Source organism: Castor canadensis, chromosome 10 (assembly GCF_047511655.1).
Source record: "Castor canadensis chromosome 10, mCasCan1.hap1v2, whole genome shotgun sequence".
Taxonomy (NCBI): domain Eukaryota; kingdom Metazoa; phylum Chordata; class Mammalia; order Rodentia; family Castoridae; genus Castor; species Castor canadensis.
Genome location: NC_133395.1, coordinates 59,436,585 through 59,451,319, shown reverse-complemented (window position 1 = coordinate 59,451,319; position 14,735 = coordinate 59,436,585). Strand labels below are relative to the sequence as shown.

Below are 14,735 nucleotides of genomic sequence, written 5' to 3'. Positions count from 1 at the left end.
TCCTTTAAATAGCATGGATTTTTTTTCTGAGTTGTTACTTAAACCCAGTTTAATCTTTTAGGGGCTTACTTTAAGCTTATTCCTCTAGAGCTTATTTTGCCTCATGCTACTGAAATAATATTGTTCTGAGTAATTTGCCTTATGCTCGATGTATCATGAAAATTTTCCACTCCAGCTGGTGGGAACCAAATAATTCCAAGCTTTGTGTGAGCTCCAAGGATTGATGTGCCTCTTTGTTTCTGGTGTTTTTTCCTACAGCTTCTAGTAGTTTCTCCACGTGCATACACTGAGCAGTACTCAGCTAAAGACTTAAAAGAAACCCTCTGAAGATCTCTGGAGCTTTTTTTCTGGATGACTCTCTCCTTTCTGTGTAACCCTCTCCTCTCTAATATGCTGCTGCTCTGTGAATTCTAGGCACCTTGGTTTCCTTGAGTTCATAACCTTGTCATCTCAATTTAGGGGCAGCTGTGCTCTGTTTGGGTTTTCTCTCCTTGCAGTGCAGCCTGGAAACTCTCTCTACGCTGGGTCAATCTTAGGGTTCACTTTCTCTGTTTTCTTTTTTTCAGTGACTACTGAACTGTACTTTCTGTTGATCAATGCCCAAACAGCATTGTTTCATATGATTTTCATTTTGTGTTCAGTGTTATGTCTGATTCCTCTTACTTCATCATGGCTGGGAGCACAAATCTCCTTGACAGAGAACTCTAAGGTCCTACATTTAATAGAGAACTTTAGATATGTTTTAGATATGAATAAGCTTGATTAATGTGAGAGGAATGCAGTGATATTAGTTACATAATAAAAAATAGATAAACTAAACAAGTAAGGATAGATTATAAGAAAAATAAGCAATTTTTGGTGTAAAGCCATGTGCCCAGAAAGAATTTTAGATGACAACTCTTTCCCTCTCTATTAACAGCTCTGACCTGGCCGAAATCTTATGTCCTTCAGTTTGAGCCTATGTTAGTGTGACTTGGTTTATTTTTCTATCTGGAAGGAAGCCCCAGCAACCACATATCATATTACACTCAGCCCAACAAGAACATGGTAAAAACAGTGTTTGTAGTGTTCTAAGTCACTTTGGCTTTACTCCCTCTGTGTGCAGATTCTAATGTTCATGATTGGTTCTTGAGGTGGTCATGCCAGAGTTTACAGATGATGTAGGGTGATCACAACAGTCACAGTGGATTTCAGTACCTGACTCACATTTGCTTTCTACCCATCTCAAAAGTGGTCTCCTTAGTGATGGAAGACAAATGTCATCGGGCCCCTCTGGCACAGAAAACTCCAGAGCTAAAGACACTTGAACATCTTCTATTTTACCACATGTATTTTAGAGCATTGCTGGGAGTTCCTAAGGCCCATTCTCATCAGCAGATTTCCAGAAAGTATTTCTAAGCTAGCTCCATTGTCTTTCACATGTGTTCTTAATTCTAAGTAGATTGCCTTCTTTGGGTACTTATTGTTTCAAAAACAAAAGCAAAAGTCCTTTTAGTTTTAACACTTAAATTCACTCACAGGTTACAATGTACAGTACTCTTTGATAGAGTCTATTTTAATGATTAAAAAGCTCAGGCCATCTCTATTCTGTTTTAAATTTCATAATATCTGAAAATTATCTTGTAATATGAACTTTATTCTGGAAGTATTATTAAAATGTGGTCCAAAGCCTTACATTAGGGCTGATATAGATAGATAGATAGATAGATAGATAGATAGATAGATAGATAGATAGATACCTATATCTACATCTGTAGATATAGATATATATACCAACCTTCACCTGGTTAATGTCATATTTCTCATTAATGTTTACTACATAAGAATTATACACACAAAAAAGCAGAAAGAAAAATGTGTTACTATTGAAGGAAAAGAAATGACTGCTAATTATGTAGATGGTACCAGAAGGGAATTTTTTTGTTGTCTTTTTTCCCCTCTGCATGCCACATATTAACAGACATATTAAATTTACATCAAGTTTTAGATGGAATTTATTTCATTGGATTTCACAGATGTGCTAATTTGGTCATTTATCTGGACAATAAATGGCATGTCATTTTCCCCCCTAAGAACGAATGAGAGATGTGTGCTTAAGCCTCCCTTTTCCCTTCAGTAGCATGGAAATCACTCTCAGATTGGACAGCTGGTAAATAGTGTGTATGAAGACAAAAGCCTAAAATAAGTAAGCTGCCGACAGATGGCAATGACAGACTCAAGCAAATGAATGGAATCTGTGGTGGGCAAATGAGCAAGTGCCCCACAATGGAACAGGCTGTGCATGGTGAAGTCAGGATAGATCCTTGACAAACAAAAGTGAGGTTTGTCCCTCTGGGCCAAATGCTAAATAAATGAAACAAGTGTTGGAAGGCAAGAAGGCAAGCCAGTAACACTCACATCCTCCCAGCCCCTCATGTCCACATCTCATCAATCCTTCCTTGTTGAGTGAGGAACTGACTACAGCTGGGACTCACAATGCTGATTTATGTTGACAAAAGCATTTTGCAAACACCAGTAATTTTGAGATCTTGTCTGCAGGGTTCCATCTAACAGAACACGTGCCCTCAAACACACCTGATAATAAGGGGTAATTATCTCACAGGGAAAAATCTAGGTAGACACAGGCCAAATTAGTCTTGCTTTACGTTTTGTATCTGCGTTTAGATGAGTAATTGCTACTGGAGTAACTGGAGACGAAGCTCCAGCTTAATTCTTTCTTACCTTTGCTTTTATCATTGTAGTTACAGATAGAGGTCTGATTCCATTTTAAACCTCTGCATTTCACTCAAGGTGGCAGGCAAGACTGCTTCGTGCTCACCAGAACTCTGTGCCACCGTGAGGGACTGTTCTTAAAACCCAGAATGCAGTGTCCTGTTCCACAATATTCTACACTCTAGTAAGGATCTCTGTTCTTAGGTGGCTTTTTAATTTCACAGATAGGCTTTTGTATAAAGGTGGGTTTCTTCTCTGTTCCCAAGCTCAAGGGGTGGGTGGGAAACTTGGCTTCTGTTTGCTTGAGCTTGTGAGCAAAACAGGGCTCGAACTCCTAGTGAAGGGAAAGTGAGAATCAACTCCTAAATGAAAGAAACTTGTAGAAGATTATGTTTAGTTTGTTCCATCAGGTTATATACACGGAAGACCTAAGGTAGCAAGCACTGGCTTACCATTTCTTATTGAGAAGTTCATTGAGCAGAAATTCTGAAGTGTTATACTAAGTGCTGGTAACTTAATGCATATGCTAGCTGTCTGGAAATAAGAGGCTAGTTATATCCTAAAACATAGTCTTTATGAACAGGTCAAAGGCAGTCTTTTTCAGACTAGGAATATTTTGAAAATTCACCTGGGACTTATACCCTGTGCACACATTATTCCTTAGCAGTTTGTTCCTGTTTCTGAGCCCAAACTAAGCATTTCTTAACTTTACTGTCTGACTGGTTTCCCTGGGAGAAAGTCATTCTCTTTCACCCACCAGTCTACACTTTCATTTACTAGATGCCCAGTATGTGCTAGGGACTCTGTTGATCTTTGGAAACATGGGGACATGGTGGACATCTCCATCAAAGATTCTGGAAAATGAAGCAAGTGTAATAATAATTAATATACTGCAGGGATGGAAAAGTAATTCTTTAGATGGGAGTTGCTCAAAAAATTTAAAATTCAGTAGAGGCAAAGGGCATCCCAACAGCAGGCAGAACTAAGTCCCAGAAGCAGGAGGCAGGAGGATGAATGGTGTAGTTAGGAAGCTACTGATGGTTCTGTAAGGCTGTAACATGAGTGTGTATGTGTCTAAGTGTGCGTGTGTGTGTGTTAGGGATGACTGATAAAGAATGAATGGAAGAAAGAAATTGGAGATGTACTGACAAAGGACCGTAGAGTCTAAGTGTGAAGGGCCTAGTGTGCTACACTGAAGAGATTACCTGTATTCTTTGGACCATGGAGAGTCACTGTAATGACAGGACCAGAAAAATACTTTGGAAGGGAAGTTTTGTAATGAGGACAAACAGTATGAAGAGGAGTCAGTTGGTTTGGGGGAGACTTGGGATCTGTCATTGAAAGGATGTGCCAGTTTGGTAAATTGATTGTTTTTACAAAGTTATGGAGACCATTTTCCTCCCCATGCACAATGATGAGAAGCTGCTTAACCCAGAGAAAGCAAGACATTGATATTATTTCAGAGATTATACCTGAAATCCATGAGGAAAATAACGGGAGAATTTAGTTTTTACCGAAGTCATAACTGGAGGAAGATATCCAATGGATTATGTAAGTAAAGTCCTAGGGCAGCCAAGTGGAGAGTGACCTCATTTAGACAGACCTTCCCAGGTGAGATTCAGTCACAGGCTTCCTGAGTTTCAGTTTGAGAAGAGCACACTGTAACCCTAGCAGCCGTGGCTTTTGTGAGTAATTTGACCCTTCCTGCAAACCTGAACCTTGAGTCAACAGACCTGCCTGTTGCTCACCTGCTAGCTTTCTTCCTGTTCAGAAGGGAGTAGCTTTAGGGAATGGTGGAGGTTCTCTGTGCCATGCTATTTTAGGGACTTGGTGCATCTTCTTAATGTTTTCCACCCCATTAAAAAGCAGCAATTCTAAAAGCAGTGTATATCTAATGAGATTTATACCTTTGGGCTAGAGATTACTATAGTGTATTCCCAACATTTCTACTTGCATAAGCAATTCTTTTTATATTCTTCCTTCAATATGTTGGTTTTCCTAACATTGAATTGTTTGTTCCTTGATTTTTATGGTTCCTCTAAGAGCAGGATTGCTGGTTAGAATCTTTTGTTTCATTTCCCCTTCTTTATAGTTCTCTTCTGCTTGCTCTTCCTTTCCAGAACAATGACAGAGCTTTGAGAGAGATATTTGCTTTGCACATTTTAAATTATTCTAAAAGGAACTACCATTATTGCATATTCCTTTGTGTGTGTGTGTGTGTGTGTGCGTGTGTGTGTGTGTGTGTGATGGTTCTGGGGTTTGAACTCAGGGCCTCACACCTACTAGGCAGGTGCTCTACCACTTGAGCTACTCCACCAGCACCGCATGTTATTTTTCCCTCCACTGTAATGGTGTTCAGCTATCTTCTATGACATAATTAGAAAGAAAAGAAGATGTCTACCCTGTTGATTCTTTAGCAACTTCTCTCCAGAAATCATTCTTGATTTTGTTCAGGTACACACTGAATATCCTCGAAGAGATCGGTGGTGGGCAGAAGGTCAATGATGACATTATTGTCAACTGGGTAAATGAAACATTGAAGGAGGCAGGGAAAAGTTCATCCATCTCCAGTTTCAAGGTAAAATTTTTCATCTTCTGTTAGAGGCCACCAGAGTTCTGTGCTTGTCTTTATTGTATTCATTATACGTTAAATGACTTTCAGTGCTAGAGATTTGAGCTCCCTGTCCCATTTCAATTTTTCATAAATGATCCAATATTTTTTTAATGTTCATTGGCCATTTCACTGACATTCCTCATCATTTTCTCCCATAAATAGTTAATTTTATAAACCCATCATTTTAACACATCATTTTAGGCCTTGTTCTTTCAAAATAACATAAAATATGGTAATTTTTTTAAAGTGTGCATTGTGGAAGTACAGATATTTAATATTATGATGGTGAAATATAAAATGCTTAAAGATCTTTCATGTGATTTTTTAAAAAAATTATTGTGTATTTGTATCCAAATCCTATTTTTATTCATAACAGCATTATATTTTATTAGATTTATTAACTCATTCACATATTAACTGGATTCTTCCTCAAGGACCTACATGTGCATACATTCTTTGGATCATTTCTTCCCCCTGCCCCTCATCCCCATCTTCTCCCTCCCACACCCTCCCTTCCAGGCAGAATCTGTTCTGCGCTTTTCTCTGGTTCCGTTGAGGAGTAGAAATAAGCAATAATAAAGAAGACATAGCATTTTTGCTAGTTGAGATAAGGACAGCTATACAGAGAGATTCCTAGCATTGCTTTCATGTACAAATGTGTTACAACCCAGGTTGATTCATCTCTAACTGATCTTTACACTGGTTCCTGATCCCCTTCTCGTGTTGACCTCTGCCGCTTTAAGGTTTCTGTATTAATTCCTCTGGAGTGGGGACATCGAATACTTTCATGTTTTAGGTTTTCTCCCTATCCCCATATCTCCCATATGTGCTCTCCCCTTGTCATGTGACCCAAGTCCAACCACATTGCTGTATTTGCCCTAAATCTGAAGTCCGCATATGAGGGAGAACATACGATTTTTGGTCTTCTGAGCTTGGCTAACCTCACTCAGAATGATGTTCTCCAGTTCCATCCACTTACTTGAGAATAATAAGATTTCATTCTTCTTCATAGCTGAGTAAAATTCCATTGTATACATACCACATTTTCTTAATCCATTCATCAGTAATGGGGCATCTTGGCTGTTTCCATAGCTCGGCTATTGTGAATAGTGCTGCAATAAACATGGGTGTGCAGGTGCCTCTGGAGTAACCTGTGTTGCATTCCTTTGGGTATATCCCCAGAAGTGGGATTGCTGGATCATATGGCAGGTCTATGTTTAGATTTTTAAGAAGCCTCCATCTTTTTTTCCACAGCGGTTGCACCAGCTTGCATTCCCTCCAGCAGTGTAAGAGGGTTCCTTTTTCCTCACATCCTCACCAACACCTGTTGTTGGTGGTGTTTTTGATGATGGCTATTCTAACAGGGGTGAGGTTGAGTCTTAGTGTGGTTTTGATTTGCATTTCCTTTATGGCTAGAGATGGTGAGCATTTTTTCATGTGTTTTTTGGCCATTTGAATCTCTTCTTTTGAGAAAGTTCTATTTAGTTCAGTTGCCCATTTCTTAATTGGTTCATTGATTTTGGGAGAGTTTAGTTTCTTAAGTTCCCTGTATATTCTGGTTATCAGAAGGACCTACATTCTTGATCCACATTTTAATAATGCCTGTGCATCTTAATTATGTTTTTTAAATTTAAAGGTCAGGCATTCAGAGTGCTATTAACAGGGGCAGTGAAGCAGTTTACCATGATATTAATGCTCTGCTTCAAAATAAAGGGAAAAAAATTAAAGTCTTTTCCCACCAGGAAGGGCAGAGATAGATCTGGGTGTGGCGGTAACAGGCATATCAACCTGCTGTGAGCTCATCAACAATAATGCTACCTGTGCCCCATCTAATGCTTACTGCTCAGTCTGGATTACTGAGCACAGCTAAGAGGGGAGGCTGGTGACTGAAGTGAGCACATTCTTCCAGAAAGAGATTTGGAAAGGCAGTAAAGAAAAGCAAAGTCAGAGGAACTCTGAATTCTGATGAACTCTGAGTACCAGGTTCCTAAGTTCATCTTCAGAAACATTATCAAGTGAGCTTTATTGTTTTCCTCATTTTATAGGCAAGAAACTGAAACTCAAGTAACTCTCTGAGGTCATGGCCAGTAATTGCAGGTGATGGTCGATAAGAGAGGGGAGAGCACCCTTTACCTGTGGGGTGGGGTCTAGACCAGTGTGTCTATAGGTCACTTAGCCATTAGTACACAGTGACCAGTCACAGGTGTTTCTCATAAATCAGCTACCATCCCAGCACACTGACTACACTGTGGTATCCAGGTTGTCCTTTTGGGAACAAGGTTTGGTAAGCGATGCTGACATTCACACTTTGGAATGTTTGACAATTCTTTTGTTCCTTATAACTCTATGGCCTAATTTTCTCCCATCTTCTCACTAAGTCGTTGCAGAATTGACTGAGTGAAAAGGGTCACACAGCATGCCAAAAGGAAATGCCAAATGAGCCCCACGTTCCTTTTAAGTGAAACCCTTAAAAAATGAACACAAACTACTCTTGATTAAGCATTTTGGAAATAATCTCAGCTCCTTCCTCATCTACCTCTGCTACCAGGTGCCAGCCATTGCTCTGCCTGTCAGTACCTCTGCAAGACTATGGATAGAACACAGAAGGAAGCAGGATTGAGATGTTCCGTTTGCTCTCCATTATGCTTCTTCACCAAAAAGTCTGTGGAGATAGAAGCCAAAGCCAATGGCAGAATTAGATTGTTATTCAATCTTGATTTTAATTTTGTAGAGGTCCTTTTATTACCCAAGAGCAAATACGAAATGGATTTATTATAGCATTAAAATATTATTCTGTCTATATAGGAAGAACTAGCATCTGTCATGTATCCAGTGTCCTGTTTCTCGCTTAGAATTTATTCTGATTCAGACCCTCCAAGTATGAGCTGCTTGGACTTCACCATGCTTGGAAGGTAACACACAGGTGCACTCACAATCCTCAGGACCATGGTCTCCTGCTGAAACAGGGGAGAACCCCTTTGCAGAGTTTTGTGCATTCATTTCTGAGGAGCATTCACAATGGTAGGTGTGAGAATCCAAATGTTGACAAATGCCAGAGAGACCAGAATTTTAAGTTCAAATCCCAACTCTTCCACTTCTTAGAAAGTCACTTAACTTCAGAAATACCCTCTATTCATCTGAAAATTAAGATTAAACAGGGAGGCTGGAAGTGTAATTTGTGGTAGAGTATGTGCTTACTAGCATGTGTGAGACCATGAGTGCAATCATCAGTACAAAAAATAAAAGTTAAAAGATGAAATCTGAATATTACATTTTCTTACCATAAAATGACAATTCTGTGAGGTAATGCATTTGTTAGGTAGAGGTAGCCGTTTCACAATGTATATGTACTTAAAAACAGTGAGTACATAAATTTTATGTGTCAATTTAAAAATATAAACTTGGAGAAAAGTTTGAACCTTCCCCTTCCCCTCCCCCCCTGCAAAAATGACTCAATGCCTGTACCTTCAGGCTGCGGTGACAAGAGAGGTAACCTATGAGACAGTGCTGGACAAAGCAGCATATTTAATCACATTGTTTCTGTTGCTGTCTCCCTGGCAACTCTTCTCTTTCCGCAAGGTCTCCTGGGAAGGAACATCTATCCTTGTTCCTTTCTACCTACAACCTCACAGCTGTCCCTGCCACTCACTCTGGAATGGTCACCCTACATGAACCAGGGTTTATCTGACACCTTTAGTTTCTTCTTTCTGGCGGTTTCTTTTTAAAATCATTTCTTCTTCTACTCTACTCCTGCATGCAGGTAAAAGACATCTTTCACCCTCCAGTTGTGCTAACTTCCTTCCATTCACTGTTTGAGAATGACTCTTCCTGTTGGCAGACTGTGGATTTTCTGGGAAGTTGCTAATGCCCCTACAGAAAGTAGACTGGATTTGAAACACTATGTGGAATACAGTGGCATTTCCAAGACCAGGCTGTGTATATTTCATATTTAAGAAGAAAGAATCATCCACTTCCTATGAGCCAGATGGAAGTAACTTTGGGACGTGTTTATAAAACCCCTTCTTCTTCTCTTTGTAGGACCCGAAGATTAGTACTAGTCTTCCAGTTCTGGATCTCATAGATGCTATTCAGCCAGGTTCCATTAACTATGACCTTCTGAAGACAGAAGACTTGAATGATGAAGAGAAACTAAACAATGCAAAGTATGTAAATAAACCTGAGATAGGAGGGAGGGACAAACCTACCAACTGGAAAATTGTAAAGTCTAATGCTTGTGCCTTGACTTTTCCCTCTCATGATTTATTATAGCCTCATCATCATTATTTTACATATGGTAAATGCAGTTTAGGGCTCCTGTGTTAAAAGGGAGCAAAAACAAAAACAAGAATAGTCTTGTAATTGATAATCAAGTCTATAGTTTTATTGAACTAGCTTCTGAAGGTGGCCAGCAGTCCTTGGCATTTCATTGGCTTGTAGATGCATCACTCCAGTCTCTGCCTCTGTCTGTACTGTGTGTCTCTGACTTCACATGGCTCTCTGTGTATCTCTGTGTCCCTTCTCTTCTTACAAGGACACAAGTCATATTGGATCAGGACCCCACCCTTCTCCAACATGACCTCATCTTACTACATCTGGTCTGTTTCCAAACAAGATCATATAAAAGGTTCTGGGAACTATCTAGGACTTCAAGATATCTTTTTGGGAGAATGAACTCAATTGAACCCATAACACAAATCTAGAATTCACAAGGATCTGGTACTCAGCATCCTACTTTATAATGCCAACAGCCCCCTTCTCTCTCCTCCCAGTTTTGGAAACTAGGAATCTATGATTTCAGTATGATGATGCTCAGCACAATCAAGTGGAGATAAGATAACTAAGCTATGATTGCAATGAGCTGTGGTAAGTGGTACGGAAGGGGGAGTGCCGGATGCCATGAGGAGGACATCAGGGGACTCAAGCTGTTAGAGTGAAGAACATCTAAACTGAGCTAGATTTAAAGAACAAGTCAGAGGGAGGTAGACAGGTTGAGGAGATAGAATATTTTAGACAAAAGAGCTCATGTGAAAACTCAGAAGTTTAAGAAAAAAAAGAAAGCCTCGAGCCCAGCTGGTCAAGGGACATGTGATTAGGTTTACAGAATTTGCCAAGGTTATACAATTAAATTGTGCAGCTGAGATTCAGAGTCTGACTTCAAAGCCCAGACTCTCATAAGCACTCTCCTGTATGGGCAAGATACAAAATTACTCAGAAAAATGAGTAGGGCTGGGGATGCAGCATAGCTGTGAAGTACTTGCCTAACATGCACCTGGCCCTGGGTTTGATCCCCATCACTGACAAATAGAAAAAAAATAGGTGAAAGGAATTTTACAAAATGCTATGAGTATCCGTGTTATTGAGCTAAGATTGTATATGGGTTTTAAAGTTCACTTATGGAATTAAAAAATATTCTATATTTTATAATGGAAAAAGTAGCTTCACTTCATTGATAATTAATATAGAGGAAGCTACTGAGAGGTGGACAAGGAGAGAGAATGGGGCTATTCCAGCTTGATGATCTTAATTTAATTTGGTCAATAAAATAAAGTTTTGTAAGCAGAGCCAGAGGGAGTAATGAGGCCTTGAATTGGGAAGAAAATCTCTGGAGGAGCCATAGTAAGAGGTTGCTAGAGAATAAATGAGGTGAATGAAAAGAACCAAGTAGCAGTGGGCTCATTTGGAAATAGTTTACAATTAATAAAAATTATCTTCATAAAACTGTAAACAAAGCAAAAATGTCCTAGTGCAGCTGTGTTTAATTTTATGTTAAAACATGGTGTATAAATCTCTGACCATTCTAATATAGTGCTGTACATAAACACTTGCATAAGTGGATGCAAATTAGAATGGGACAAGAAATAAAAGAAGGTTGAGGTTCTGTACATGCAATTTTCCTCTTTTCTCTCTTATGAAAATGTTTCTGTGGTTGAAATATGGTCTATGGACTTTCCTCAGCATCAATTGTTGTTCGGTTTTAGAACTTTTTCTGGCATGCTCTGTAGCCCACACTTCCTGGTGTATCAAAAGTGATAGGAGCTGAGGAGTTCTCCAGGGACAAATATGACATTTGATCACTGTCATGAGGCATGACAACATGGCTGATGTTGGATGGGAGCTTCGTTGAGCCAAAATTTGTCAGCACATGGCGGGAGATGCCAGTACCTGGCACCAGCGGTTCCATGACTGATTTCTGTCCTGACTGTAGGGTACTGTAGCTACATCCTGAGTGTCCCCTCACACATTGCTTCTCAGGCTCTCCTCATTTGTCCTCTCTTCTGCCCTTTTAGGTATGCCATCTCTATGGCCCGAAAAATTGGAGCGAGAGTATATGCCCTTCCAGAAGACCTGGTTGAAGTGAACCCCAAAATGGTGATGACAGTGTTTGCTTGTCTCATGGGGAAAGGGATGAAGAGGGTGTAAGGCCCAGCAGGGCAGACAAAAAGGCGACGCACTCAATCCCAAGGTCCAGCACAAGGCTCCCATGATGCATGAGGACCATTCAAGCCATTCCAAAGTTTTCAACTTGGTGACAATATATGAGATTCTAAAAAGTAAATATTTGTTCAGCCAAGTAGTCTCTCCTCTACTTAACAAAAAAATGCTTCATCTTTCTTTTTCTTTTTCTTTCTTTTTTTTTTTTTTTGCTGAAGACTCAATCTCCTACAAAATGTTTTTGTTCTTGAGATTGTTTTGTTGTTTCTTAGAAACTGTAGAGAAAAAAAAAGAAGTTATTTTCCAGACCCCTTCTTCTTTTGTCATTGTTCAAGGTTGGAAACTGCTGTGATGAATTTTTACATAATCTTTCAAACCAGTATAATTTGACTGTCCTTTTCTTTGTTCAAAGCAAGAACCAAAAAGAGGCTCTAGTAAAGCCTGTTAGCAGAGGCTGACATTGGATTTGTGACAAGTCACTTTTTCTGTCTCCTGCTCACGCCTTATCTCCAGGGAATTTGCTTCACACCCTCTCAGAACCATACCTGCTCTGTGGCCCATCTCTTCTTGCCCTCCTTGTGTCCAGGCCACTTGGAATATCTGAGAAATCAAGTCAGGCTATTGGGGTCTCAAGTCACAGGTAGTTTGCAGAAGTAAGCCTCCTCATCAAAGCCTTTCTTCACACCTGGGGTCCCAGATGTCATCAGTGTTTGTTTAATTAGCCAATAAGAAACCCTATATTTTTAACTCTAGAATTTGGACTCAAGATGTAATGTTTCCAATATTCTGACCTCAGGTAGATTCTTCATGCTGATGAATAGTTGGATCCAAGGAAGGTGTAATAGAGAATAAAACCACTAGGGGGCATCGTGGGGCTATCACTCCACTACCATTAAGGGTGCTGCCTCTCCTTGTATTTAGTCCTGCTTGATAGATTTGTAGTTACTATGGTACCGCACAATGTCTAGTGACATTTGGAAGCAATCCTGCTCAGATATCATTTGCTCTTAGATATCAGCACATCTGATTGCTGCCAGGCCATGTTAGCAATGTTTACTTTTTTGGTACTACAAAAGCTATTTGCCACCCCTACGCCCCCAGGGGGCCACTGTGTGCCAATGAGTACGCACCTGCCCACCGTCAAGGACCCACACTCATACACATACCTAGCCAGATGTCAAGGGTCGAATGAATATATGCTGGGTAAGAATTGCCTGAGTTACTTTATGAAAAGCTAATTTACTGGACATTTAAAGAGTTTCAAACCAAAAGGAGATCAGTATGAATTTGAAGAGCTCTAATAGATCAATTTCCCTGAAAACCTACTAAAGGCTAAAAAACAATGGAGCATTGTGAACCAACAATAGACTCCCTCCATCATGGTGAAGGGCTCTTTAGTAAGATATCTTCTTTAGGGGTAGTATGTAATGCAGCTTGGCCATTTTTCAAAGCAATTGAAATACAACACCCAGCACCCATTCCTTGGCAGTGAGCTCAAGAAGCTAATGTATGGCTTCTTTCAATGCACAGCCCGTATCTCTGCTGCATCTGAATGCAAAGTGGTTGGCTTTGACTTAGTCTGAACTTCATATGGCCTCAGATGATTTCCCCCATCTGTCTCCAGGAAGGAATAATGTTACTGCCTTAATGGAAAATGAAGAGAAAATAATGCTAAAGATTTTTCCAAATAAAAGATTTCCATTTCTGGATGTCTCTGGATATTTCCTTCTGAAGACTGAATCATGGTGCTTTATAACTCATTCATTCATTCATAGAGCCAACATGCCAAATATGTGCCAAATATGTGGGAGACACCTATAAATGAGATAGGTATTGTACTCAGCTGAAGGGGAAAGACAGACATTACACAATTAAAACTACAGAATGAGCTGGGAGCCGGTACCTCACACCTGTAATCCTAGCTACTCAGGAAGCAGAGATCGGGAGGATCACAGTTCAAAGCCAGCCTGGGCAAATAGTTCCACAAAACACTATCTCTTAAAAAAAACCCACCACAAAAAAAGGGCTAGTGGAGTGGCTTGAGGTGTAGGCCCTGAGTTCAAACCCCAATACTGCAAAGCAAAAAAAACCCTACAGAGTTATAAATGGTAAAGAAGGGCCAGGTGAGATGGGAGCTTACAGCAGAACACTAACAGTGGGAGGAGAAATGTTTCAGCTGCAGACTGACAGATAAGTTGTAACTGGCTAGGCAAAGAAAGTTGCTACATGAATTCTTAGAACAGCACTGAACCCAGTCAGGAAGGTCAGACTTGGGGACTGGTGCAAAATAACTTCTAGAGTGAATTGAGAAGTCCTTTTTGGGATCAGCAAAAACAGGGTCTCCTCTCCCTCTTGGCCAGGTCAAGAGTGGGTGTGCTAGGGGGTAGGACTGGGGAATACTGCTATGACCAGCTACCTCCAGACTGGGCTGCTGAGACAGAGAAGCAAGCCTGTTATCAAGGGGGCAGGGCTCCATCTGGACCTGCAGAAGAGCCACATGCCCAGGGCTTTTGCATCTGAGCTGTGTGTCCCAGACTCATCAATAGCTTATTTTTGAAGGTGACACTTTTCTAGCCAAACATTCCTGCAGTTTCCACACTAAAGAGACTAAGCTGACCTTCCCTACACATAAAGGGGCTACAAATATTAAATGTTGTTTGGTACCAGTCTACACTGATAGGTCTCAGAAAGTCTGCACAAGTACAGGACAGCAGAATGCATACTATCAAGGAAGGAGAGTAAGACTATCTTCAAGGAGCAACTAAAGGGATACAGCAGCCTAGGCATGATAATTTTTAAGTTTAAATTTTTTATTGTTACATTTTAAATGGCTAATCCAAGCGTGGCATAAGAAACTAAACTGCACTAGGTCTGAAGTAAAAAGTAGACCACTCTCCCACTACTATGCTTAGGAGTGTGCTTTAAAACTAGCTCCTATCTGCTTACCGGGGCCAACCGAATTTTGTATACCTATTAT

The 14,735-nt window shown here is 40.1% G+C and overlaps 1 protein-coding gene across 2 annotated transcripts in view; it reads left to right on the top strand.

The window, feature by feature from the left end:
• The window catches only part of Lcp1 (lymphocyte cytosolic protein 1), a 61,912-nt gene extending 48,445 nt beyond the window's left edge, over nt 1-13,467 (top strand). For both annotated transcript variants that reach the window (XM_074043368.1, XM_020182848.2), the window contains 3 exons: nt 5,167-5,290; nt 9,365-9,489; nt 11,614-13,467. In XM_074043368.1, coding sequence (XP_073899469.1) covers nt 5,167-5,290; nt 9,365-9,489; nt 11,614-11,746 — 382 coding nt within the window. In that variant the 3' untranslated portion in view covers nt 11,747-13,467. The remainder of the gene's footprint in view (nt 1-5,166; nt 5,291-9,364; nt 9,490-11,613) is intronic.
• Nucleotides 13,468-14,735: the final 1,268 nt, after the last annotated feature.